At 47.3% G+C, this 27473-nt stretch overlaps 6 protein-coding genes; 1 reads left to right on the top strand and 5 right to left on the bottom strand.

The window, feature by feature from the left end:
• Nucleotides 1-13: 13 nt before the first annotated feature.
• On the bottom strand, nt 14-1724 carry FFUJ_00477 (uncharacterized protein; the record flags this gene model as incomplete). XM_023573250.1 has 4 exons in its annotated part: nt 14-981; nt 1032-1112; nt 1168-1665; nt 1715-1724. 4 exons carry the CDS (start codon nt 1722-1724, stop codon nt 14-16), a joined length of 1557 nt encoding a protein of 518 aa, XP_023425539.1.
• Nucleotides 1725-2449: 725 nt separating this feature from the next.
• Nucleotides 2450-3262, top strand: FFUJ_00478 (uncharacterized protein; the record flags this gene model as incomplete). XM_023573249.1 has 4 exons in its annotated part: nt 2450-2612; nt 2661-2825; nt 2878-2971; nt 3022-3262. The coding sequence occupies 4 exons, from the start codon at nt 2450-2452 to the stop codon at nt 3260-3262; spliced, it is 663 nt and encodes a 220-aa protein (XP_023424999.1).
• A 600-nt stretch (nt 3263-3862) lies between these two features.
• FFUJ_14429 (probable flavohemoglobin) lies at nt 3863-5230 on the bottom strand (the record flags this gene model as incomplete). The annotated part of the gene is made up of 1 exon (XM_023573248.1): nt 3863-5230. One exon carries the CDS (start codon nt 5228-5230, stop codon nt 3863-3865), a length of 1368 nt encoding a protein of 455 aa, XP_023425461.1.
• A 6260-nt stretch (nt 5231-11490) lies between these two features.
• Nucleotides 11491-13390, bottom strand: FFUJ_00479 (related to stress-induced protein STI1; the record flags this gene model as incomplete). XM_023573247.1 has 4 exons in its annotated part: nt 11491-11643; nt 11696-12909; nt 12961-13259; nt 13320-13390. The coding sequence occupies 4 exons, from the start codon at nt 13388-13390 to the stop codon at nt 11491-11493; spliced, it is 1737 nt and encodes a 578-aa protein (XP_023424998.1).
• A 679-nt stretch (nt 13391-14069) lies between these two features.
• Nucleotides 14070-16031, bottom strand: FFUJ_00480 (related to arginyl-tRNA synthetase, cytosolic; the record flags this gene model as incomplete). XM_023573246.1 has 2 exons in its annotated part: nt 14070-15683; nt 15738-16031. The coding sequence occupies 2 exons, from the start codon at nt 16029-16031 to the stop codon at nt 14070-14072; spliced, it is 1908 nt and encodes a 635-aa protein (XP_023424997.1).
• A 792-nt stretch (nt 16032-16823) lies between these two features.
• FFUJ_00481 (uncharacterized protein) lies at nt 16824-19059 on the bottom strand (the record flags this gene model as incomplete). XM_023573245.1 has 8 exons in its annotated part: nt 16824-17042; nt 17142-17213; nt 17288-17587; nt 17674-18058; nt 18190-18194; nt 18224-18362; nt 18415-18464; nt 18535-19059. 8 exons carry the CDS (start codon nt 19057-19059, stop codon nt 16824-16826), a joined length of 1695 nt encoding a protein of 564 aa, XP_023425585.1.
• Nucleotides 19060-27473: the final 8414 nt, after the last annotated feature.

Genomic DNA, 27473 nt, shown 5'->3' with positions numbered 1-27473 from the left:
AAAACAAGTCTCATCAAAGAGTCGTTCCACCATCCTCATTATCAAAGTCCGACTCCTCCAAACTATTGCTCGGCGAGTCCAGACTGAGCCCCGTAGCAAAACCCTCGCCCAGTTCATCGACATCGGGGAGATCACCAACACTCAACTCCGTCTGAACGTCCGTATACCGCACCGACATGAGAGGATGGGTACTCGAGTCATGCCTTTTACCCTCCGAGTTCCTCATCACCAAGATCCCAAAAGCATCCTGCCGAATCTTCTCTATCATCGAGTTGAAGATGCTCTGTCGTCGTGTTTGACCGAAAGTCCCGCAGGATTCGTGAAGATCTGGAAACCGCCAGTTGATGTAAAGGTTACCATGGCCTGCTCGAGTGCGGATACCGTTGTGTTGACCTGCAGCGTCGAAGTAGTAGCGGCAAAGCTGGCATGCCGGTTTACTGCTCCCAATGTAGCTCCAGCCATTGAAGAACGTGACCCCTGGGTAATGTTTCTGAGCCAGTTCTCGATTGAGGCCCATTATCCACTCGAGGACCAATATTTCGCAGTGTACAATTGGCTTGAAAGTAGATTTGGTGCACTGCGTTTGTATACGGTCATCCAAGTCAAACATCCTCTGCAGGTTCTGCGCAAGATCACAATATCGCTGTCGTGAAGCTTCATTGCTGCACATACGCCCGATGATGTTGGAAGCTTTCTCGCTCTTCTTACTGAGGGGGTTGGGCTCTGTCTGACTGGACTCTACTGAAACAACTTCGAATTCCTGGAAAATATCTGGCCATTCTCTCTCTGCTGCGATGAGATCTTGGATAGTTTTCTTGTAGCTCTGGAGACGCGATAGGCTATGTCGTAACTCTGACCAGCATACAAAGCTCCGGCCTTCGCTGAAGCGACCATTGGTGGCCCGTTTGTCGACGTAGCTTTTGACTTCACGGGTAAGAAACGCCTCGAGCGCTTGTTGAATCGTGTTATAAGTTTCAAAATCTGGTTCCTGATTAGTTCCTGCGGCAATACACGAGACCCACGGGTCTTACACTCGTTATCGCCCATGTTCTTGAATGTTGTATCCTCAATAGCTCTTTCAAGACTCCTCAAACCCTCCTCAACCGAGGTGTCTATATCTCTTGTTAGCTTTAATTTGTATCTTGGGATACCGGTAGTCTAACTTACTGGCTGTGTCTGTCTGCAGCTGGCAGTACTCAAGGCAATCCACAATGTTCTTCGCTTTTAGTGCATTAAGATAGCAGTTGATCCTTGACGAGTTGAATGAGACAATCTTCTTCCGAAGCTCACTCTCAACAGTCTTCTTCTTATCCAAAGGAAATGAATGAAAGCCATACAGACTTTCTATGACTGTCGTCAGGAGATCTTGCGTATCGCCGAGGTCTCCATCGGATATCTGGTTGCAAGCAAATATGTATTTGTACTTTTCTTCCTCATCGAGTATGGCGATTGAAGTGACGGTCTTACCGCCCTTTGTGCTATCACAGATACTTGCGAGCTTATGGAGAAAGTGATGGTACCGCTCTTCTTCAGTCCTTGGCCGTTCTGGGGCCTCAGCAGGACGAAGAGCGCCTTGTTCGTGGGTGATCTCAGTGAGAGCCTTGTACAGGACGATGGGCTCATAGAGACGGCGTTTCTGCCTGGACTTGAGCGAGATGATGTCGTCTGTTGACCGTTAGTTATTGTAGATTTCATTGATGAAGGGCCAGCTTACCAGTAGCCATGATTGGTTTTGCTATCAAGGGCCTTGTTTGTGCAATAGGCTGGAGTGTATGCTCGACAAGAGCAGTTTGCAGTTACAAAGTCAGCCATTCGAAGAGAATGTTACTCTTATATGGCTTCTTTATCGCCCAAGAGGCCTCGAGCTCTTCAGCTTCTCAGACTTTTTACACTCTTTCAAACGCCAAGATCTGCCTCGTCCAAGCCTCATGTCGGAGGCCGGCCAGTTTGGGAGGCCCATCAGTCAATCACATCGCATCATGCGGGGTGACCAACATCTGCATCTCCCAAGCCGGCCTCCAACATTCTCAATCGCCTTATCTGACATTTATCTTCATTGAATCTTCCAACCAAAATGACGAATCCCATCGAAATTGGCCTGTATTTGGCTCGCAAATGTCGGACGAGGCAGACTCGTGATATCGCGAGTTGTCTCATATCCTCACTACGCCATTGAGTATTCCGCCTTTCAGTATCTGAGGTTTTCTATCTTGTTCTCAACCCTTCCCTTGTTCAAGTATTGATCCAGCCAGCACTATCAAAGATCACAAAGATGAGAATGTGCTGTCGGCCCTCGGCCGGCCTCCAAAGAGGCTCTTTCAATGAGTATAAATTTACCTCCAATATCCTCTCAAGAGCTAATATCAAGGCTTTCAGGTCCTTTCAGTGATAATTACCATCCATTCAGCTCTTCTATAAGTCATACTCTAAGAGTGACCATATTCTAGACATGTCACGACGAAGCGACCGTTCTCACAGACACAGTCGTTCCAGCAGATCTCACCAATCTCAACAGGACGACATCCCCATTGATCCCAATCTGATTTCCGAGGCCTCATACCCTGGATATACTGATACCCAGGGCTTTGCCTCATACAGCCAGGCTGGTCCAAGTCAGAGCCAGTAGAGCGCTGACTCACAAGTCTCTGACTTCAACTCAGGTGTATACGCAACAGACACGAGTGCCCCAGAGACTCAGGATCCAAGCATGTTGTATTACATGACGCAGCAACCTGCAACTGTCAACCCCAATGAGGTTTTACTGAGTTCAGGGTCATGTTATGCAACCCAGAATTACCCCAGCTCCTATCCAACTGCCGAGCCTAGTATGTTACATCCATCTCTAGTTGAAACAGAAACAAGCTAACGACATCTCAGCTCTACCGGAGGCTTCATCGTCTACAGTCCAGGGCACCACTCCGCACTACTGTTCAGAATGTGACCGCTTCTTCAGCGGCAACAGAGACTTGAAGTAAAGTTTGCAAACATGAAACAAAGAATGTTTTAACTAATACGACGCAGCAAACACATGAAAACCCACAACAAGCCTGTCAAATGCAAAGCCGATCCCAACTGTAACGTCACCAAGGCAGAGCAGCGGGACATGGATCGCCACTACCGAACCTCTCATAAAACCTACGCAGCGAGCAAGGGTATCCTCACCGAGGAGAGGATCTGTGGATTCGAGGGGTGTAAGTCAAAGTTTACGAGGCAGGACAATCTGCTCAAGCATTGGAAGAAGTTTCATAACTACGAACAGTAACGGAACAGCCGGTATTCTTCTTTCGTTTCTCCTATCTTTCACTTGCATACGCGGGGTTTTCCTTTGTTCGTCATCAATCTCCTGATTTCATACGTTTTTGGCCAGCCTACCCTGCCATGCTACCGGAGCGGGCAAAGACGGGGGATCGCTTGAGAAGCGAGTACGGGACCACGTATACACCAATTTATTCGCTCATTATTTGGTATAGTTGTGGTTATATAGATGGAGTATCATGTCTTAGCATGTTTGTTGATTCAGGTAGAACAATGAAATTCAGTTGAATTCTCTTTTCGCTTTCTAGATACCTCCCAATCCCATCCTAAATCTCGCACTTTTCCTTCCTGCCGTTTCATTCAGATAAACCCAATGTGTCGTCGAAACCCCTTAATCGTGTAGTGTAGAAGTAGAACATGAACATGTATTATGGTTTGACAGAGAGAATATTTGTCAAAGGGAATCTTATAACAAGAGATACATCGATAAAGAATAAGATATGCGCCTAACCCGTAACGCCTCATCACTTCCCGTAATCTAGCCCATGACCGAGAGCCCCATAGATGGTTTTATTTTTTGTTCGTTCTGTTCAGATATGGTCCAAACTCATGAGAAGGGGCAGGTAGCACCATTGGTAGAGATGGCTCCGGAACTGGGGCATCTGGTCTCGTTACTGTTGATGGAATTTGCCTTTGACGCAGAGCCAATGCTCAGGTTATCGACCTTAAACTCCATGTCACCAGTGCTGAAGAGCTCAAAATGCATACGAGGGGCGTCGACCTTTTGAGCCTTGAGGTACTCGGCCATCTCGAGCATGAACTGCTCAGGTCCACAGATGTAGTACTCGGTAGAGCTGTTGCAGAGGTAGAGGTCTTCCTTGTCGACCTTGGCAAGATCCATGCGGAAGTCGTGATCGTAAGTGATACCGTAGACGTCGGACTCGGCGAGATGGGTCTTGAAGATGTTGGTGCGGAAGCTGGGACGGTTGCGTGCGATGCGTCGGACTTGGTCGTAGAAGGGAACGGAGCGGCGAGAGCCGTGGATCCAGGAGACAGGACGGTGAGGCTGGCGCTCGGAAACGGTGTTCAGGATGGACATCATGGGAGTGACACCAACACCGGCAGAGATTAGAACGATGGGAACGTTGGAAGTGTTGGACATGTCAAGGTAGAACTCGCCAGCGGGGTGAGTCAACTCAACAATATCGCCCTCGTCCTTCATGTCGATAAGGAGGTTGGAGACAACACCGGGGTTGAGGGCATCGCCTCCGAGATATCGACCGCTGCGGGTCATGTGAAGTCCTTCGTCTCGCTTGACGGTGACGCGGTAGTAGTCAGGTCGAGGAGCCTCGCTCAGGGAGTACTGGCGAGACTGGACATAGCCCTTGTCGGCAATGGGCACCTGAACAGAGACATACTGTCCAGGCTGGAAGGGAGGAAGACGCTTGCCGTCGACAGGAACGAGGTAGAAGGAGTAGATGTCGTCAGACTCTTCAACCTTCTTCTCGATGCGGAACTTGCGGTAGCCCTGCCACTTGCCAAAGTCACGATAGAGCTGAGCCTCACGACCGATGAGCATCTTGGCAAGCATCCAGTAGGCCTTCTGCCAAGCCTCTCTGACCTGGGGTGTCATGGCAGGACCGAGGACTTCAGCAAAGGCGGCGATGAGATACTTCTCGACGATACCATAATGCTCTGGCTTGATGCCCAGGGAGCAGTGCTTGTGGCACATGCGTTCCATCTTGGGGATGAGCTCTGTGATGTGGTTGATGTTGTTGGCGTAGCTGAGGATGACGGCGGTGAGGGCACGAGGCTGGCGACCGTTGGCCTGGTTGACGGTGTTGAAGTAGTCGTTGAGCTCGGGGTGATCACGGAGCATGTTGCGGTAGAAGATGGTGGTGATGCGCTCTCCGTGGTCGGTGAGGGCGGGAATGGTGCCCCGGATGAGCCTGGTTTGTTGATATGACAGAGCCATTGTGAAGAGTGTGAGGTATTACAGCTGAAGGAGTAGTAAGAGAGGCACCTCTTAGAAGGCTGAGGGTGAGTATGGAATAGACAGAGTCTTGAGAAATGTCGACAATGCTTCGTGTAACTGCTGGATATGTCGAGGTTGGTAGAGTAGCGGATGAGTAAAGGAATGAGATGGATGTTGGAATGAAGCAGAGTTCGTCAGTCGAGAGATGAATATGAGAGGGGAGTCGTCCCCAGATATTATATCCTCCTCCTCCTCCTTCTTCTCCTCCTCCTCATGGCTCATGGCCATGACACAGCAAGGGCATGGCATGGTATGGCATGGATATTGAGATATCACACGCCCCCAGTTGAATTAGAGTGGACGGGGTGATACACCCACAAACAGAGATTCTAGCCATGACTATAGGGAAAAAAAGAAAAGAAAGAAAATTTGGGCTTCTCCACAAGCCGTCTATTCCTCGTGGTAGGCCTAGCAGTACCCCCAGGCAATAGAGGGTGTATCTAAGTGAGGGCGAAAAGTAAAAGCGAAGTGGATGGATGTTGGGAAATCCAAGCTCAGGAAGTCGTACGATAGAACAGCTGGGATCCATTGTTAGTTCCCTTTAGGAGGGTGGAGGTTTTCTGTTAGTGGGGTCAGGCCCTGTAAGCTCCAGGCTCTCCTTGCTTTTTGGGGTGGTCCGGCGGCTTCCACTGAAGGGTACAGTGAGGATGAATCTTTTAGGGAAGTCTTGGCTATGGAATATGGTCCGAGACAGAAACAGGTGAGAAACGAGGCTGATCTAGATTCTAGATTCGGTAACCAAATCACAAGAAAACTCTCTTTTTAGTTAATTTTGACTTGACTTGACTTGACTTGACTTGACAGCTTGAATTAAGGCTTGACGGATATGGCGTGTGGCAAAGGCAATTAATTATCACTTATTTCCAAGGTAAGGTACTCAAGTCAGAGCACAAGCCATACAAGGCCCCAGCTTGACTCAAGTTTCACCTCTAAAACAACATAAAGAATGCCCATCACTAACTAACTTAGTTCCCTTCCAGTAGCTCTTGATCTCAAAACTCTGTGGAGATCTACAGCTGAGTTACAGTAGCTAGGCAAGTATATCATCGACGGGGATATCTGCCGTCCATATAATCCCTCACCCCTAGAAGTCTCAAGCCATGCGGTAGCCACGCGAGACAACAACATGAATGCAACTCAACGCATGGCAACCACATGTTTGAGGAATGGAACGTCAGATGTGGCCAACCGGAAGCGAGGATCCAGAACTTGGAGGCGCTATTCTAGACAACTGCTCTGTAACACGGCAAATCACAAGAGACGAAAAGCAAACATTCTCCAGGCAAACAAACGACATGTAACTTATTGGCTTTCACTGCCCGTCTTAGACTCTCAAGGCGTTGCAGCTTTATGAGTGAGACTCAAAAAACGACAGGTCATGTACGAAAGGCGAAATATACAGCGAGTATTGAACTCCAAGGACGAGAAGTTCCGAGATAGAACGAGTGTCTACACGTACTGCATAACTAGCCAGTCCAAGAGCAATAAACCTCATCCAAGCTGTTGCTCTCGGGAATAGCATGGCCTCACCTCAACACCAAAAGGACCCTTGCACCCCCAAACTCCCTGTCTACCACATTCCCCCGTAGCGTCCTGTCGGCACTAGTTTCGAGGTTACCTCACCCCAAGTTCGGGTTCGGTACCTGGGCTCGGGTCTTGACAGCCACCGTAAACTCTGTGTCTGGCCGTGGCGCGACAATAGAGAGCCATTGTGTGTGGCAGGTGGTTTGATTGTATCATCACCGGCCGGCAGAGGATTGAGCTGAACCCCAACAGCAACACTAAGAAAGCTGACAGTTGGCTGATTAAGACAGCTTCAGTTGAACGAATCAAGGGTGTCTTGTTCACAGGTTGTGTAATCTCAATTCTCCCCCACGCGAAAATGCTAGGTCTAGGTCAGATATCTCCCATTGACAAGAGTCCACTTCTCACGCGACCGTTGAGGTCTGCGTCATGGGAATCCTTTCCAAACCTTCAGATTGCCGTAGTTACTGTAACTGCAGACCGAGGTTGTATTGCATCTGAAGACCGAGTGTACGTAGTAAAGCTTGTGAGTAGAGGGATCGTCAGCGTTTTGACCAGAAGCGGCGTGTCAATTGTGCCATAATGATAGGCAATGGAATTCGGAGTTGAGATTGTGTGTTGGTTCGTTCGACCGAGGTACAGAGCAAGAGACTGGTCAGTGAATGCTTCCAGAAGACATTCGGAATTGTTCGATTACGGGACTAATCTCGTGTGTTGTGCCTGTGCCTGACATTAGAAGAACCCGGAACCATGCGAATAAGGGCATAGTTAGGCATGCGTAGCTGTAGCCCAGAGGTACTGCTCAACAGCCTAACTTAATAAACAGTCCGGTCAATGCCGTCCGTCTGCTTCTCCATATTCGCTTCCGAAGACGTCAGAGGGAGACAGAGCAAAAGAGGCCCGAGTATTCCGAATGGTCTGTGGTTCCGATCCCATCAATGCAGAATCAGAGCTTCGTAAGTAACATAAAACATCTTCAGCCCGTAAGATTTGGCTCCTCATAAAGATCCGCACCGACCACTCCTAGCTCCCGCCGCCTTTCAAACGTTGTCGATTCTCTCCGTAACTTGTTCTTGCGTCCGGGCTCAAATTAGATGCTCTGTGCTTTTCTGAACCCCATAGTCTGTACTGGGAACCTGAGTCTCATCTGTTTGACAGTTCCTCCGTAGATGTCGGCCAAAGCCGGAGACGGACGGGACGCTGGGCTGTCTTCCACCCGCATTCTTTTGGTCTCTTCTTTTCTCAACGGCCGTTATTTCCCTTATTCTCGTTCTTTCCGAGGGGAAGCTTGTCCTTTCTCCGGCTGCTTTTGCTTTTTAGTCGACTCAGGGTCCAGAGAAAAAAGGTGATTTTGAGAAAGTCTAAACTAGCGGCCCCCCAGTTACAGTCAATGGTCCATATAATTGGGTCTTTTACAACAGCAGCCCTGCCCTGACTAACAGTACTGAATTACGGATACAGTGACGCATCCAATGCATTCACGGTCACTCGAGCAGAATGATAATGAAAGAAGCAATTCAGTTTGTTTTATTACAAGTGTAGGAATCACAATGATATATCACAAATTATAGAATAAGTATCTCCCAATTTCTTACCATCCATTACAATCACACATGGCATCTGCATATCCCTATCCATAACCAACTGCACAGCATCTTGACCGACCACACAAATCTGATATGCTACGTGTACCTGCATCACGAGAGCACCCAAGATTCCCGATATCCATAGCCAAGAACCGTTCCTCGAGGATCTAGATTAGTATTAGGTCCAACTGGATAAAGGCTGAGCCATTCATTGCATCTCGAGCTCGCTAATATTAGCTAACGAGATGAGAACAAAATGACGGATACTCTTCCGCTTTGACGGAACATGATAAAGATTCATGAGGCCTCACTCGCCAGTAGACACTATCGTATTCTTAAAAATTCGGCAGCACCGGCCAGATCTGCTAATAGAAAAAGAGATGAAAAATCTTTCAACGGTCGAATCTCTCTTCTTGTCAGTCTCTAGTCTATGCTTGGCGAGCGGTGCGCTTGGTCCAGTTCATAACGAACGGTGGCTGCTCATCCACTAAGACTCATACATTATAAATATGTTAGAGGTAGTACGGAGTAGATCTACCATGTAACCTACCCCGTGTCCATGTTCATGTTGATATCAATGAATGTGGAAAAGATGAGAGACGATACCCCAACGTCCAAGGGCACTCACTGAAACTCGCTCGGCACACGGCGGATCCTCTCCCTCAGCCTTGGATAGATCAACACCTGCGTCTGCGTCTCTAGGCTCTAGCTCAATTATTGCCCAGGTATGGGGTATATACCGTACGACGGCACCGCCCGGGGTTTAGCTGGGAGGCTATCATACCCTTGTAAGTGACAAACCCCTGCTGCCACAAACTTTTTCCAACGGGCACGAGAGCCTCTTCGTGTGAAAGACGAACGTCAGTCCTTCAGCTAGAGACTGCTCAAACCGGAATAGAATAGAGAATTTCAACGTTGAATTGAGTCCTCTGATCATATCATATCATGGCAATTTCGTCATTTCTAGTGGCAGCACCTTTTTTCTTTCTTTTTCTTACTGTAGCACCGAGACAGTTGAAACCAGCCATCTCGACATCTTCTTTACGATATATCACAAAGACTAAAAAATAAAAAATAAAAAACTCTTTCGCTTCTCCAAAGATGATCGTTGCTCGCACGTTTGCACAGTTGCACTCGCGTATTCTCTCCCAAACATCCTAGTGATTCAGCATCTCACACAGCCAAACTCTCGAATTCCTCCGAGATGGCCCTGGTCTTTGCTCTCGGACCTCTGACATCCTCCAACCTTAGATCCAGCAGATGAACAGGGCATCTGTGAATCGACGATCCTGCAAAAACTGGAGAGGGACGACACTCGTCATAGCCCCTCTGAGATACTCGCATAGATACTCGCATACATATGAACACATAGGCCCAGACATGCATCAGACAGATATGGATCTCGCCGTCTGCCGAATACAATATGCACGAAAGAGACTCTTCCCCACAAGTCTCGTCTGTTTCCATATTCTGCAGCTTCTCCATCATCAAATAGAAGGCTACCAATATCATATCCCCTCAGCCTCTTTCTTTTTTTATTTGTTATACCCAAGCGAACTATGCAGCCACATCATTTCATAGCCGCACCAAAGGAAGAACACCAACACAGTGAGACAAGAAGAGAGACACCAAAGCTAAGCGCGGGCCGTCGTGTTCGGTTCATCAGTTATCATAATCAGTTCTCCGTCGAGTCATTAGTGTCGCACACAAACAAGATGAGCATCCCACTATTAAAAAGCCATTCATGTACGATAACGGAAACGGCTGGGAAAAGGAAATATCGTCATTATACAGGCGCCACGCATGAGATAAAATGTTTTCGTCAATGCTCGTAAAGTAATTGGTAGTGTAGTAGAAATAAGCTCTTGGCGTTGCGAGCTTTGTAATGACTCTGGCTTGAACCGTTCACTAGTGCATCCTCACTGTTCTCTTGAGCTTCATGTACTTCCAGCAGCGTAGTTCGACAACTTAACAAGGTGTTTTATTGTTTCAATATGTCAAAGTTCAAGGCCAGTCTTGAGCGTTATTATGAAACTGAAAACCTCCGCAAAATGTCTTAGCATCGCAGATCATGGAAACTCAAGCCCGATTCCATCCCAGGTTCACCTTGTCTTGTTTCTCTCTGTCTCTTCATATCCCGGTCCGTGGACATGAATATTTGTTTCTTTTTCTCAATGTCTCGGACCCGACCCGTCTCCTTTGTCCTCAAGCCGAGCCGTTAGCTTTCTTCACCATGTCTCACACACCCTCTCCTCTCCTTGACATTCGTTAGCTTGAGAGTCAACTTGCTTTTTCCACACTCGGGTCCAACACTTCCCGTTCTGACCTTTTTCTCCGCCAAGTTTAGCTCTCGTTTTGCTTATTGTGAAAACTCAACCTCCTTTCTTTGTAACCGTCAAACGTGGTAGACACGTTTCTTTCTCTTCCCGTTCCGTTCACTTCTCGCCGTGTTCCTGCATTACCTCGTGTCCTCCACGTGTAGTGTCTCCACGCTTCTCAGCTGTTTGTTCAGTTGCTGTACACCCTCTTGTCTTCAGCTTTGCTCGTTCCTCTTGGGGAAAGGTTGTTGGTGGGATTCGTTACTATATTCGAACCGGTGTGGCGTTGGCGTCGGACGCCGAGAGGCTTCGCATTGTCCTCACTGTCGTGAGATAACAAGGAATCGGGAGTAGAACACGGATAATCGCAGTATACTCATGCAATACTACACCAGGTTCCTTTCAGTTGTCCAATAACGGTATTCACTCCCAGCCATGTGTCGTTAATTGAAACAGCGAGGCCAGCAACGAGGTACCCTATCTCATTTGACCATTCGTAATACACCATCTCACATCACATATGATATCCCAAAAAATATGTATCAGTTTGCTTCAAAGGTTTCATTTCTCATTAGCAACCAGCAAATGACCCTGGTACTCCGTATTAATTCGTACACGTCAAGTAATCTGCCAACTCAAAATCACACACGCTCCAGATCCCTTCCCCGTCCCATGAGATTCTGGATAGGGGATTCCATGTCTGAAAAAGCAAATTTTCCCTATTGTAACCCATCACCGTCGCCATCATCTCCTTCGCTTCGCTTCGCTTCGCTTACCTACCCACCCGGATAACGCCAGCAGCGATCAGCTTCTGGATCTTGGACCGCACACCAGGGTTTCTCATATGCTCCTGAAGAGCAGCAGGATCCGACTGGGCCTGCTGGAGGATCGATTGCATCACGGGGTCTTGCATGAGTCCCATGATCTAAATATGTCAGTAAACGTTTCAGCCATTGAGCAACGGTGTGCAATCCTACCTCGGGGTCCTTCATAAGACGCTCTCGGGTCTGCTCTTCCGTCTCGTTATCACGGGCAGAGTACATGGCCGAGAGAGCCTTCTGCTGCTGTTGCTCGATCTCGCGGGCGTTAGCACCGTTGTGGTGCTCCTGGTCAACGCGCTGAGCCTCAGTGCAGGCGTCCACACATTCTGAGTACTTTCGCATGCCGAAGTAGGCCTGAGCCTTGCGGATGTAAGCTCGGATGAAGGTAGGGTCCTTCTTGATAGCCGTGTCGCAGTCCTCGAGAGCACTGGGGAACTCGAAGAGCTTGACAAAGGCAGCCGCTCGATTGCTGTAACCGCGAGGGTCATCGGGAGCTCGCTTGGTCATCTCTGTGTAGGCAGCAACGGCACCAGGGAAGTCCATTTCCTTGAACTTCTTATTGCCTTCCTCGCGAGCCTCCTCAGCCTTGGCAGGGTCGATGTAGGCCTTCTTGCCAGCCTCAGTCTTGGCACGCTCAGCAGAGCGTAGCTTGTTCAGGACATCGGGAGTTCGATGCTCGGTAAGAGACCTGTTGTAGTTCTCAATAGCCTTCTCCAAGTCTCCCTTGCGCTCGTAAGATGTACCGATGCGGGCGTAACTCTTGGCAATGAGCTTGAAGTCAGCGTAGATCTCACGTCCCTCCTCGACAGCCTTAGTGCAGGCCTCGATGGCCTTGTCGTAGTCACCCTTCTCGAAATAAGCAGCTCCCAAGTTGTTTAGGTAGGTAATATCCTTGAAGGTCTCCCAGGCCTTGGTGTAGTGTGCAATAGCCTCGTCAAAGTTGCGCTTCTTGTAGTTCTCGGTACCCAAAGCCTTCTCCTTGTCGGCCTCTTCCTTCTTTTTCTTCTTCTCGAGAGCCTCCTCGTCCAGCTCGGGCTCGGGTTCAGGCTCAGGGGCCTTCTTGGGCTCGGGCTGCTTGGGGGCTGGTGGAGCATCGGGCATGGGAGAGTCCTGGGATTCAGCGTTGGGGTCGACTTCGCGCTCGCGCATCTCCAGATCAACACCCATCAAGACACCCATGACTGTCAACAGACGGGGGTCGCTGAAGATCTCGGAAGCATTTGAAGGGTTGCTCTTGATCGATTGGAGCTTGGCCATGAATGAGGGGTCGGCGAGGAAACCGCTAGTCTTGGGGTTTGAGGCGAGCTTCTGAATCAACTGAGGGTCGTTGAACATTTGGCCGAGGCCACCGCTGGGATCTTGAGGTCCTCCTGTGGAAGTGTCAGTTGCCATAGTGTGTGGTTTGCGGATGTATTGCTTACCAACTTCGGCCTCCATGGCCTTCTTGACTGAAGTCAACCCACTCTTGAGCTGGGCGTTGTTGGCATCGAGCTTCAATCCCTCTTCATACGCATCATTGGCACCCAGAAGGTCGCCCTGTCCGTGCAAAGCAGCACCCTTACGTCCCCAGCCCTTGGCCCAGTCAGGCTTGATCTCGGTGGTCTTCTCAGCATCCTTCAGAGCATTTTCCCAGTCCTTCTTTGAAGCATAAGCAGCAGATCGGTTGCTGTATAGGATGTGGTTATCGGGCTGGATGGCAATAGCCTCGGTGAACTTTGCGCTGTGTCATAGTTAGCAACCCCGTTGTTCCGTTGTGTTATTGTCACTGCTGGTAACCTACACAGCCTCGTCGAAGTTCTTCTCGGCAATGGCCTTGTTACCTAGAGCCTTGAGCTCGTCCGCGGAAGCCATTTCGTGTGTGAATTAGCAGAATCTAAGTGTTATAGGTACTAAACGACAGTTCTGATCTGAGTATCGAGTCTGTGGTATCAAAGAGTCAAAGTTACTAGATGATGAAATATGAGAGAGTCGCCCCAGGCGATCTTTGGTGGGGAAGAAGAGGGCCGTGGATGCCTTCTAGCTCATTCGATGCAAGTCTATGCAGGGAGCTTCCCATTGGGTGGAGCTCCAACAGCCCCGCCACGCACCTACGAGGACCCTTGTGATGACCTCCAAGTTGCAGGGTAGGCAATTAATCAAGACAAACAAGGAACATGATGTCTAGAAGATTCCTCTCATCATGAGATCTTTGCATAGTATGTGAATTTGGCTTCACACAAGACATAGACTGGAGAAAAAAATACATAGTATTACGCTAAAACAATAGAACAAGTTTGCCAGACATTCTTCTTTGGAGACTCTATTTTTACCTCAAATCATTTTGTGTATTTGTTAACTCAGATGGCCTTTCTTAATCACCATAAGATTTAACTGAACTGAGAACAATATCTAAACCAGACAGATTCAATCTGGAGGGAAACCCGAAAACAAACGCCACCAAACTTGCAGGACCTAACAGAAAAGAATTGGTAAAAGATCAAAAACATAAAGACCACAATTGGCAACAGCAACCTTGACCGGCTTGGAGCCCTTACGGAGCCCATGGTGATACACCAAGAAGTCTTAGCGCATTCTCAAACACCTGTCTTGCGTTCTCATATAGAGCATATCTCGCCTCACTAGCTGTATCGAGACCAGTCCAATCTTTCTCATCATCATCGTCAAGCGTGGCTGTTAGTTGATCAACAATTCGGAGCAAGTATACCACAATAAAAGACGGTTCAAGAGTTCTGAAAGAGCCATGGGCTGCATCTGGATACTGCAATAGGATCCGCAGAAGCTCAGCATAGTCTTCTGTTTCCAACGAAGTATGATCAAGCGTCGTATAGTCGAAGCTGTCCGGTCCGGACTCTAGCTTCTTCAATAACCTGGCGTAGCAGTTCTGGATAGCCGCCCCTGTCTCTCCTTCGAGGGATAATGACTTCTTGGGATCGACTGCATACGAGGTGTTCCTCTTGTGGTAGTGGTCCTGTATGAATAGACCAGCAAGACCAAGCTGTTCCACCGACTTCTCCGACTTATCCACGTGAAACGCTTCCTCCTCTTCCTCGTCAAGACTAGTTTGTACCATCGAGCGACATCCTTCAAGGTAGTCACTCAGAAGCTCTGCGCCCTTCAACGCTTCAGGAAGTCCATTGATCTTGGCAAAAGACACATGCTGAATGCGCTCAGCAAGATCTTGTCTTCCCATGAGCTCAAGAGTCTTGGTAACTCGGTGGAAGTGCATTTCTTGCTCCATTGCAACGACATAGATCATCTTGTCGAATTGGTGTTTCTTGTATCGATCAAACACTGCAGCGAGGTCGCGTAACAGATAAGAAGTCGTCCCGTTTCGGTATCGTAATACTGCGAGCGAGAGCCCTTTTGCGTCGTGTTTCGAAAAGTCGATCTTCCACGAGTCTTCGTGCTCTTCGTATATGCCTTTGTCCTTCAAGACTTGCTCGACTTCGGCGATTGACTCGGCAGTGACTTGTGACTCCCCAGAGTACTCATCAAACGTTACTCCGAGCTGTGCGTACGATTCCGTGTAGTCTTTGACGGTTGCATCACGGAAACGCTGCCACAATGCGATGGCTTCTGGGTCTCTATCCTCCATCTTCTTGAAGAAGGCATCGCGCTCGGCATATAAGCCTCGTGACTCGATTTCTGTGACATCTTGTTTATTCGTTTTGGCGGTCTTGCATTCTTCCACTTCTGGTTTGAACAGATCCTGAATCTTATGGTTGACCTCGAGAAGATGGCGGAGCGGCTGTTTTTCAAACTCATCCTCAGAACCAAATCTCTGCCATCCAGCAGCAAGGAGACCGATTTGTTTTCCCCAGTCGCCAAGGTAGTTCATCTTGACAACGTCCCACCCCATACTAGAGTGGATATTTGCGATGTATGTGCCGATCAGCGTGCTCCTCAAGTGTGACACTTGGAACTCACTCGCCATGTTCGGAGACGAGAACTCCAGGATCACCTTCTTCCTCTGTCCATCAGTAGCTGTAGGATCGGCGAGACCGAGCGACGTGTCATAACCATAGGACGAAGACCTATCACTGATGTACGAGAGAAGGAGTCGAGACAATGTATTGGGTGAGAAGAAGACCTGCAGGCGGATGCCGTCAAGAAGGGGACACCCAAACGGGGGTGTTCTTGGCAACTACGTTGTATACCTGTCAGTGACGCTGATCATGCTCGACCCAAGTCATCGTACTTTTTGAAGAAGATCTTTCGCCAGCTCCTCAGGCTTGACTCCTTTCAGTCTAAGTCTGGGGGCCACAATAATAAGATCGCCCATTCCTGTGATGTTCGAGGTCTGTATCGCATCGTAGGCTACCAGCCTATCGCAGTTGACAAGCTTCTGTAGGGTGTCGGCAAGGTAGACGCGAAAGATGTCCTGCGGGTTATGCACAATATCTGCATCGGGGAAGTCCGGTACTGGAGTGTCCAGCCCTACCTTACCAAGCAGTGTCTCAATACCACTGACGGAGCAAGTTGTCGCTGTCATAGCCACGATGGTGTTGAAACGGTGTTGAGGACCGAGAACAGTGAATCAGCTGTCAAATGTTTTTGATTGCCTTATAAAACTAGCCAGTTGGACTGATAAACGAGCGCAGTTTGAGCCATTTCAAGCGAGGGCTCTGGAGGAGTTGGGCATCAAGACTCATATAGGCTCACAGCCTCATCTTGATAGCGGCAAGATGATTTGTCGAGGCTGCCCCTGCGCCGCTTGATGCTGTCAAGCTGCGCGATGAAGTGGCAGCCACCCAAGTCTTGTCGCAAATGAGGCTGCCAGAGAGCAATTGGCTACCAGCTCACAGGCTCAATGCAAAGTGGTGTATTATGCACGTCGTGATAGATACAGGTTACCCTCTGGATTCTGTGCTGTGTAATGCTTGTTGAGCGGGAAACGTGTCATATCTCGAACATGACCATCTTGTTGCCCAAGACCTGGTCCGAGGGTCAAAAGATCCATTATCAGTGCATGAGAGGATAAAGTTGAGGCAACTGAGGGGTGAGGAGTTCAGGGTCTGGTGATTCGTTGCCCATTTTGAGGCCCGCTTGGAACTTTCATAAGCCTCCAGTGTGAAACCTCCAACAACCGATGCAGGCGCCTTTTTTGAAGAATGACCACATGTGAATACTGTCAAATGATCATTAGTCTATTGTTTATTTTGGGTATTCGAAATTTACATTGCCTTACTGCCAAATTACTCCGTTATGTCTCTTATGTCCTTTTTCAGTAACTCAACAATCCTTCGAAACCGGTGCACAGCCGCAGAAAACGTCGACCAGGGTTTTACACCCCAAAGTCTGTAGTTTTGTCGTGTAACCGAGTAAATTTGAGGACTTGGGGTGGAGGCAACCGTCGATACACTGGTAGTGACATCTCGTCATCCTGCTCTGTCTCTTCGAGATCTGTAGCGATACACAAACCACAAAATTCCACTGATACAGATGGCATTGAAGATGACCACCATGGCAATGTACGCTGGCCAGGAGGACGAATCGTCTTTGCCTGGCTTGCCAGTATAAACCTGAGCAATCAAGTTCATAATGGCCAATCCCTATCACTCTTAGCTTATGAGTCACAAGTTTTGTTGCCGAGGTGACATACAAACGCTGCAACCGTAACTTGCTCGATTGTACGATCTCTGGTCTGCTGCTCAGCTGCATAGTCGTTCTTCCTCTGAGATGTGTTTTCTGTTAGTCCACAGGGTAGAACGTAGCTAGATTTGAAGGAAGCATGTAAGTTGGCATTACCTTGCGTCTCACATCTTCAAAGGCCTCTCTGAGATGCTCGAGTCCAGTGTTGATATCCCTCAACTGAATGCAATAACGCTTAATTGCACGTAAAGATTTGATGGCTCCGAGTTCAGCCTGCAAGCCCTGCCATAATGGTCCATAAGGCACTTCATCTGAGCCAACCATAACATCATCAGTCAAGAAGTGGCTAACCTTTTCTGCCAGCCTTGAGTTAAAGTGAACTAGTTTATTCAGAATCAGTGGAAAGCGCTTTATCCACTCGTCCATAGCAGTAGATCGATCTTCGGGAATAGCAATCTAGGTAACTTGGTCAGGAACTCTGTGCTTGCCATCGAGCAATTTTTTTTTCGTTTCCGAAAACACTGGATAGGATTACAACTCACGTAAATTTCGATACTATTCTTTAGGCAATCATGTGCGTTCGCATGATAATCAACAATCCGCTCGAGTTGTCTGTCCAGAGCTACGAGCAGGTACGCTCGTGGGGATCGGGCTCTCTTGAACTCCGGTTGGAGAGTGATTGGGTCTTCACGCCCGCCTAATATCAGGACCTCTTCCTCGCTCATTAGTCGGGACTCTTGGTCAAAAAACTCATCATCTAGACAAATTGTGGTTGAATGTTGTTCACTGCGACCCGTAATCATGAGCGAGAAGACAGCGACGTGGAGAACGGCGTTATCCGGGACGCACGAGCTCTGTTGTTGGTTTATTGGTGCTGTGGTTGGCTTGAGGTTTAAGAAGTCTATATTGTCTCGCCCTCGAAGAGCTCTGTTTTTCGATAAAGTACAGGTATCCGATCGATCTTGCGTACCAATCGCAAGATATGGTAGGCTACATTCAATAACGAAGCCAGGTCCCCACCAGTCCTTGGTGAAAATATTAGTGAGACTGATACGTACAAGGGCTAACATGGATAGGTAGATAGGCACTTACAGTTTCCGTCAAACCTAGCTCAGGCACTGGGCTGGGATTTAGGTAGTTCGCAAATAGTTTGCGAAAGCCATCAACTTGTGAAGCTGGCGTTCTTTTCAGGAGTGCCAGAATACTGACCCCGTTGGGATTGCTTATGTATCTGGAGAAAGTAAGTAATGAAGCCAAGAACGTTAGTTTGTCGCGTGGCTTACATTCGCCGAGTATTTCCAATTATTTCGTTCTCAGAATCCTTACTAAAGCGCTGATTTTATGCTACAGTCAGCTTCAGGCCCTTATTTGTCGTTGATAGTGGTTGATCATCGTTTGCGTACCTCTTGTTGCAGTGCTTCATAGAACTCGGTGTTAGTCAGGAGGCGGTCGTGAAGTGGATTTGGCGGAACCGGTATCTGAGGATTCAAGTGACAATCAAACATCCACGCTCTCGGTTCCTGCGTATCTCTAAAGCGAGAGATTTCAGGGCCGGGGTGGATGAAGTTGACGATAGCGAAGTCTGCACCTTCGCAAAATCCCGAAACTTGTGTAAGTCTGTCTTCCCATCGAGGGAACCCTGGATAAGGGAGCATAAAAGCCACAATCTCGTCCGGTTCTTCGTCTTCATCCTCTTCATAATTTCCCCTGACAACTTCGATGAACGGTCTATTCTCCTCTGTAACTTTAATCATGACTCTGTGTCCGAAGCGTTTCCCCCATTCATATTTGTCTCCGTAGGCCGAGGTAGCAGCAGCCACAAGCTCAAAAGTGGCAGTTGTGAAACGCCCGAGGTAGTCAAATCCAGAGAAACCACGAACTTTCCGAGAGTTTGCCTTTTGTGGCACCATCTGAATCGTTGTGTCCATACCTAAGCAGTTCAGAACGCGTTTTGAGAAAGCGTGGCACTCCTCCTATTGTTTCAGTGCGCTGAACAAAAGCTAAGATCGATAGAAAGTCAATTGTGATATTAGAGAAGCTAATAAATAAAGAGGAAATGAAGAGGCATTTGAGAGGCGACCGTTAATACCTGCAGCCGAGGCCACGATCAGTGCAGCGCCCAACTCTAACATCCATCATCAGGATTGGGCTCACATCCTACATCACCCGGTTGCAACCACTTGCCTGGAAGGAAGTCCCAAACTCGAGACTTTGGAATTTCGCATATGCACTTTCGATATATCTACGCCAAGGTGCGATACAAGGCAACCTAATGACGCAGAAATAAGTACCGTAGCTTGATATATCAGATTCACATTGGCCAAATCTGCTGAAGGGTACACTCCAGACCGATCATGTGATCTATCATAGCCACGGAGCTAAGCGGGAGGTTCTAGAACATTTGAAGGAAAGAGATGTCCTCTCGAATGCTTCAACTTTTGGCCTCATGTCTGTATACCAATCAACTCATGCATTGCACAGCCACATTTTTCAGCGTCAAACCCACCGGTATTTTACATTGCAGCCCTAGTCTTTAAGTTATGAGGCTCTCCCTCACCGACTTGGAAGGTCCCACACGGTGACAGTAAGGCTAGAGTGGATTACTCTTTTTGAACTTCTTTATTTGGTGTATGGGCTTACTGGGATTGGCTCGACCTTTCATTCGAGGTGCCACATCCCGATGCATCCTCCAGGAAGAGCTAGCTATGGCCGCACGTCAGTAACATGAATCTTGCCTCTAATGCTAGTCACACTCGCTACCGCAATCTATGTCTCCTACCTAAGGTACCTACGCACGTTGATGTATGCACAAGATTCCATTCCTTGCCTACCTACTCCGTACCTCGTAAGTACCTAACTTTTGCTATTGGATGTCTTCAAACCTTCATTCACTAGGTATCTTGGTTTTTTAGGCGCCCACCTTAGTAAGTACCTACTTAAGTAGCTCATACTACCTACCTAATAGGTAAGGTAACCTACCTACATCAAGGTACCTATAGTTGACGTTCCACATAACACCTAAACGGTATAGAACGATGGGCTAAAAGTCTATCTACTAAACAGATTGACTATTGTCTAACTTAACTATCGACTTAGCTGTAGGTGCTCGTATTACAATCTCCCCAGCCTCATGCGACAAACCATTGAATAATCATGTTTACTGATCCCATTGATAAGGAATGCGTGACTTCCGCTCTGTAGTGATCGCACATCATTTATTAATGGGAACAGTAATATATGCTTATTAGCCAAGAACGTATACTTATCATCCAAGCCGTCGAGTTGCACAGTTCGGACATCGATAATTGCCGCAGCAAGGACACGGGTCTACGCTAACCTTCATCCCACTTGTACCACATTGGCACTTGAATTCTTAGTTGGGAAATTGGTTCTGTTGAAGGAGCATGGAGGACTTACACAAACCCATACCCAGACGACCTTTCTTCGTGGGGGAACAACGTGGATCGGGGGAATGTAAGGGGGGCCTGGGGCCTCGGCTTCAAGAATCGCGGATCAGTCTTTTGAATCAGGATTCAGGAAGCCTCCAGAGACCAAGACGGGGCGCAACAAGTACAGAGTAAAGAGCTTGGTCATACCTTCGATGTCCAGCGAGCCAACTCCATTGGACGACTGCAAGGCGTCTTGGCTAGCACCTTTCATCTTTTGAAGTGTTGCCAAAATTGAGGTGGCCTGATAGGTTAGCATCTTCCCTGGAAAGCTGGCCCGTGACCACATGCATATGCGCTTACGTTGCACTATTTTTACTTCTGTATTTTCTGATTTGATAGAGAATACGTAGAGCCTTGACACGAGGACTTCTTGCATCAATTCAATAACAAGAAGAAAAAGAGATCACAGGTTGAATAGGCCACATCGAAGTCCCGCTGGGTTAAATGTCGACTAAAAAGTAAAAACGGTAAGGGGTTTGAACCGCCGTGGAATGGATACGTGGTATCATCATTTATTAAAATACGCGACCGACGGTACACCGCAAACTATCAACTACCTAATAATGCAACATAGATTTTGTCTCAGGAAGATGTCCCAAGCGGTGGCACAGCATAGTACATGCCCTATGTTGTACAAAAAACTCTTCAAATTCAACTGTTTTCCGTCGCTAGCCACTTAATAGCTCATGGGGAGGCCGAACATTGTCGTGCACATTGAGTTACGGAGCCGGGAGCCTGCTCCTGTCTGTGCTTTTAATATTCATCAAACTCTCAAGCGGTACAAATCTAGCTGAACCCTGTTAAAAATCAGCCAACGCTACCTAGCCGGCGAGCTCATGTTAGTTTACAAATCAACGCTATCTCTACCAACAATCTACATACAAAACCTCCAGAATCGTAACCTGGCATAAGATTGAGAGGACCAAGGCTGTGCTTAAAATTCACATAAATGATGGAACGCTCATACAACAGAGCTCTTGACTGGCCGAGATAGTCCCACTCAGAGGAACGAATCGAGCTGATGCTGAAACGTGTCATTTCCCAAAATTTGCACATCGATGATTGCTCAAGAAAAGTCTGGCAGGGAGCCCTTGCTCAAGTGTAATGGCAATGCTATTCACCGTGGAGAGGGCATGTCTAACGTTCTCAGTAGCGATGGCAGTATATTTGTGTCTGGGGAGAGCAATTCTATATTGAAATACTTGAAACCAGACGGGCAAGATGCCGACGGTTATGACGGACAGTGGCATAGTGTTACCTGAGCCCCTGAGCAGAGTATACCTTTGGAACCTTTGAAAGATCCTTGGAGTCAGTCTGCTTCACATCCTGAACACCCTCATAAATGATAGCGGGCTTGTATTATGCTTACTCAGGAAGCGTGTGCGTAATTTTCTTTCTGTTGCGATCTGCTCTCATTACTTCTCATAGTAGTGCTCTTAAGCTGATTTCGTGTCGCAAACAAGCCTTGTCAAATAAGCCAATCACGCAGGTTTTCCAGTTTCTTTGCTTCTGGGAGCTCGGTAAGAGTTAGAATAACGAGGCGCCGCCAACTTCGAATACCCCAAAAACTTCTTCAAAGGGGCTAATGTTGATAGAGAGTAGAGAGAAGCACATCATCAAGTATCTAAGATGCTGTCAAGAGCATGAAGCCTCCGCGACTATGCATTTCCCCTAGGCCACCTTTCTCAGTTGCAACCCACATGAATGACAATGCCTTAGCTTAGAGCCCAGGATTTTGATTCAAGCCACATTCATTAATTCAGAACAAGATGAATCAATGATGCATAAATGAGTTCTTGGCAGTAAGGGAATGTATATTGTCCAGTCTACGTGTGTTCAGAAACATTCATTCTGCGGACTCTATAACGTTGTACTTCGCAGCCAGGACATCATGGTACAATGCATTCTTGACGTGCAATCACGGGAACTCTCATACTACCATGTCGACACCGGCACTTGAGTCTTATCGCTATATGCTTGCAGAACAGATAATGGTGTAGTTCTGGTGTCACAGGCTGGAGACTCACATAGATCGCCCCAAGCAACTCTCTTGAGAGATTAAATTTCATGGATGGAAATAGGTTGGAAAGGGAGAGGTAGAACTGCAATAGAGATCGTCAGCTCTCCAAAGGATCAAGGTGCGGTATATTGGACGCGGCAAAACCTGACGTTGGAGTGTAGTTCAGGCATACCATCACCTTGGGCAACCGCAAGGCCTCAAATTCACCTCAACAAAAGTAGCACACCTCTTTTGGCTGAATAAAACCATTCTCTTGGTCTTCAGCTATCGTGAAAGTGGTAACTGCATAATATGCCGAGTAGGCCGTACCGTACATGTTCGGGGAGCCCCTGACGTCAAGTAGAACTTGTATAGCAATAGTACAGAGTTGGTATCGGAAAGTTGCGGACCTTCAAGGCAATTGCCATGGTGTTTGATATACGGAGTACATGCCCAGATGAAGAGAGAGCAGCAGGCCGTGAGCGCTGAAGTTTCATGAATGGAGCTTGCAGGGATGCTAGTTTATAGACTTGAAGATCAGAGACACGGGAAACATCACTCAATTACTCCAACGCTCAGCGATGCTTTGCTTTGAAAAGTTAAAATATCACCGACCAAAGTCATTTACTCTGCTTTGTGGTCAGGGGACATTGCCAATGCGGTGGGCATAGCTTCGATCTACGGACTGTTGTGGCACACCTAGTCTCAGCCATGAGAAGTCTTTGGATGCCTATTACTGCCTCTAAACTTGATCGATGTCTGAAACGTAAGCCGTCACTCCTCGGGCCACTATCAGGAAAGTTGGACTTGGGCCATAGACATGTTCTCAGCTCGAATCTGACGGTTGGGACTATGGCACACCACAGGACGGGTAGAGCTGGCCAATCGTTGAGCATAATGATTAAGTTATGCGTTATGAATATCGGGCACGCAGATAGAAGTGACCATTTACAACTTTGTGGCTCATTTCCTCAGCCGGCCACTCGCTAAGCAAACAAGAAAACACAACTTTGATCCTGTGGATCAATGGTGATATAAAAACTTTCACCTTGTGTCTTTAACATGACCTCATAACTGAGTGCAGTTAGGGTTAGGCTGTAATTGAAGCAGCTAACTTAATAATATTAACTTAATAAAGATTTGCTGCCTGTAAGGCAATAAATATTTAAATTATACTAGACTTTAGAGATATTTAGATACCTTTCAAGGCTGATATGCAAACTTAAAATAACCTCATAACTGAATTATAGGTTGATTGATCCCAGATAACGGCTTGTAGGCCTCTTCGGGTTCTAGGTACGATCCACCACATTGGCTAACACCATGCCCTCTGTTCTTAATTAACCGGCCGCTGTGGAGGAAGAACATACCGTATCTCAATAGAATGTGATCCAGCAAGTCGCATCTAACGCGGCCCGCACTCTGTCGCCATCACAAGGTTAAATTCAGTGACAAATGCCTAATGATATAATGGCTTGAGCCTTGAACCCTGTTATCTGTGTAGCATCGACCTCGGATATCACCAAGGCCTTATTACTCCCTATGTGCTAGTTGCCAAAGATGGGGTTACGCGGTCAGTATTCCTTAGGTCGTATTCTCAAGAGATCATAAAATAGTATAACAAAGTTCAGATATTTCTTAATCCTTATTCGCCTATACTCTGACTTCTCATATTTATTAATTCCACCAGTTCTCATAGAGGTGACGTAGCTGTAGTTACCCTTCTCCGTCTCCATATCGAATTATCATCACCATCTTTCTTAGCTACCTATATACCAATATGCAGAATTCGAAATTCCCTTCGAGCTCTATTTGAGGCTATATTAAAGATATTTAACTACTCCCCTGAAAGCTAAGTAATAAGCCTGCACATTTAGTTGTAAACTTTCACAAGATATTGGTATACCGCAGTACAGAATGGAATCAAACAGATGATGATGAGGAGGCTTGTACTGCCATATACCAAAGCCATGATACCAGGTGAAGAGAGAACTCAATGGTTGTGTTAGTCAGATGCTACAGGTACACCTTTCTATAGAAAAGGGTTCCCTAAGGTTGATTGGGGCAATATAGATTCAGACTACCAAAGCCTGTGACTTGTTGATGATTCCTGTTGTGAAAAAGACAATTTGGGCAGGACCGACGAGTTCAACGACCATGATCTTGTGGTAGAGTCCTCTTTGTGCTCGCTTTTGTACATTGACAATCACATTTTCGCTATTTCGACCTCAGGACCGAGAAAGCTAATCAAAACTCCTGGGTGCAAGCATCTTGCCTTAATACAGATCTGGAAGCGATCGCCGATACCCCAGCATCGCTCATCACGCGGACTATATTGGAAATCTTTGAGAGCATCCAAGTGTTTCATTACATGCTCCTCTTTTTATTGATGCTTTGCCACAGTAGGTGCTGAGGTTATTCGTCACAAGTGAGCACGAGGTGATCCGAGAAGATATACTCCAACTTTTCGATCAGCATTGAGTGGTAATGAAGCCGGATACTTTTTCCTCCTTTGATCTAATCCTACAATATTTGGGGGGACCTTTTCTTGGGAGTGTCGTAAAAAGAATCGGTAGTCCATAATAGTCCATAATGTCAGTTCTTTGTCAAGATGAGAAACTATTTCGATGCAACTTACATAGTGCCTATGGCCAGTCCCGAACTGATTCCAAATTTCCTTACGATAGTCTGCAATCTTTGCCAGGGGTGCTGCCGATCATACAAGCGCATATCACGGGGTGATTGTGTACTGTTATTAAGAGTCAGTATAATGGGGTCTGCCTAGGTATGCGTCTAGCTCTGAGTCATCTTCATCCTCAATGCTTAGGCCAGGCTTGCCCCTCTCGTCTTCCTCTTCATCTTCCTCTTATAACCTTCTCCTCCCTTTTCTCCTTCCCTCTCCGTACTTATACTAGGCTCTTCTTCTTCACCATATCGCCATTAAGACAGACAGTGGCCCAATATCCATCAGTTTGGTTAGTGACTACATTTCTTCAACTAGGAAGAGCCTTTTCCCTGAGTCTTAAAAGATAATTCAGCGCTGTCGGGTTGGTATAGATCTATATCTTCGAGCTTCAGAGATCATGCCGGCGTCAAAGTTTTTTTTCCCAAGCCAAGCATGCTGTTACCCTGTCTTCTCTGCGTACTGGTGGCCAAGAACTGTAATTTGAATGAGATCAAGAAGGTGACAGAACATCATCAAAACAGGTTACCTTATTCGCGATGAGAATGCGGGTGCTCTTTAGGACATTTACGCGCCATCGCTCCTGGACTCATGGCGGGTGTAGGTGCATTCGTGTTGTAGCCCGCAAGTAATTCTCCAATTCCTGGAGTGAGTCCCAGAAGTCAACTTGAGAATCGCGAGGCTATTGTTCTTGCCCTTTTGTCGGTATAGCTAATAAAAGGTTGGTCATCAAGCCTACCTCGAAACGAGCAGAGCATTTCAGATTCCCAAAGGAACGCTGATCTCATGATTGTCATCTGAGAGAATCGCTGTTTCAAATCCTATCAGGCTGGGCTTTTTCGCATTTCATCTTACAAAGTATGGTCCCGTGTAATTATTATGTGCTGACAAACTGTCCTTACCAAGATCATCTGTAGATCTTTTTCGTAAATGGGGTCCCATAACCTATCTGCCAGAACAAATTCGGACTCTTCAGGGCACCATTCTCTATTTAATACGCCTAACCTAGGCCCTTTTCTCCAGGTGCTCCAAAGGTCGATTGAAAGAACGCCAGTCAGAAGTCGGGTTGTGTTACTGCAAAGCCCTTTGATTCGACGTGCTTGATATTCTACGGATCGTGATGACGGATACGATACGAACAACGGATTGTGCTTACCTCCCGAGTATTTGCCTCCTGTCAATTTGGATGCTAGGGCAAGCTTCTCGACAATTTCTGCGACTGCACCGTTGCAGGACCAAGCTGGACCATCACGACACCAACATCCAAGGGCCATGCAGAATCGAGGCAGCTGTCCTCATTTCATTGGTGTTGTACAGCGAGTGAAGAATACTATTAAATGGGCAGCACAGTGGTCCCAGGGTCAGTCAGATTCTTGGGTGAATACTTTTAAATCGTAACATCAGCTGAGAACAAACCTATAGCTAAGGCCCTTCAAAGTTCAAATAAGAAGCGTATATTTCGAAGGAGCAGACTAGAACTATTATCCCTGCTTGTTCATGTAACTTCTAAATCTCAACAATGAACAGAATGGGAGACCAGTTCAATAACCCCTCTAGCAACTATCGTCTTCAACTCCGGTTCAATTTGTACGCGCGAACTTCTGAAACGACCTTCCGTATCTGCGTAGCTTTCTAGCCGTGTAACTCGCTTTCTTTTGAGTATATAATAAGAGTATCCTTCTGTCTTTCATCGGGCACTGTATTTTCGAGTATCGCAGTTTGGACAACGAGGATTACCACAATTTGGGCAAGGATCCACGCTCACTTTCATGCCCCCATGCCCACAGCAACACTCGAGAAACGGTCAGTCGATATGTATGAGAGGCGCCAGTTGATCAGGACTTCTTGCTGAGACCTACACAGAACCAAATCCATACCACTCTTCGAGATCTTGGGGGTACCTCTCTAAATAGCGGCGAGAGGAACAAAACTACAGATAGTCGTTGCCTTGTTAATCGTCTATCAGGCGAAGTTGGGCCCAGACACAGAGAGCGTGTGAGGCAACCAAATCTCAAAAAGAAGAAGAAGAAAGGCAAATCAACTTACGTTGTGCCTCGTCGCAAGCAGAAGGCCTCAATTCCACTTCAACCTCACTGACACCCAACTCTAGCTCCAGAGGCCTTGTGTTTCTAAAGCTCCTAATCTGACCTCGTATGTGCTCACATGATGAGTCTTTCAACGGTATACTCCCTGCACGATTTGTATGGTCAG

This window comes from Fusarium fujikuroi, chromosome FFUJ_chr01, assembly GCF_900079805.1.
Source record: "Fusarium fujikuroi IMI 58289 draft genome, chromosome FFUJ_chr01".
NCBI lineage: Eukaryota > Fungi > Ascomycota > Sordariomycetes > Hypocreales > Nectriaceae > Fusarium > Fusarium fujikuroi.
The sequence above is the reverse complement of the archived record's forward strand: the minus strand, read 5'-3'. Positions and strand labels throughout refer to the sequence as shown.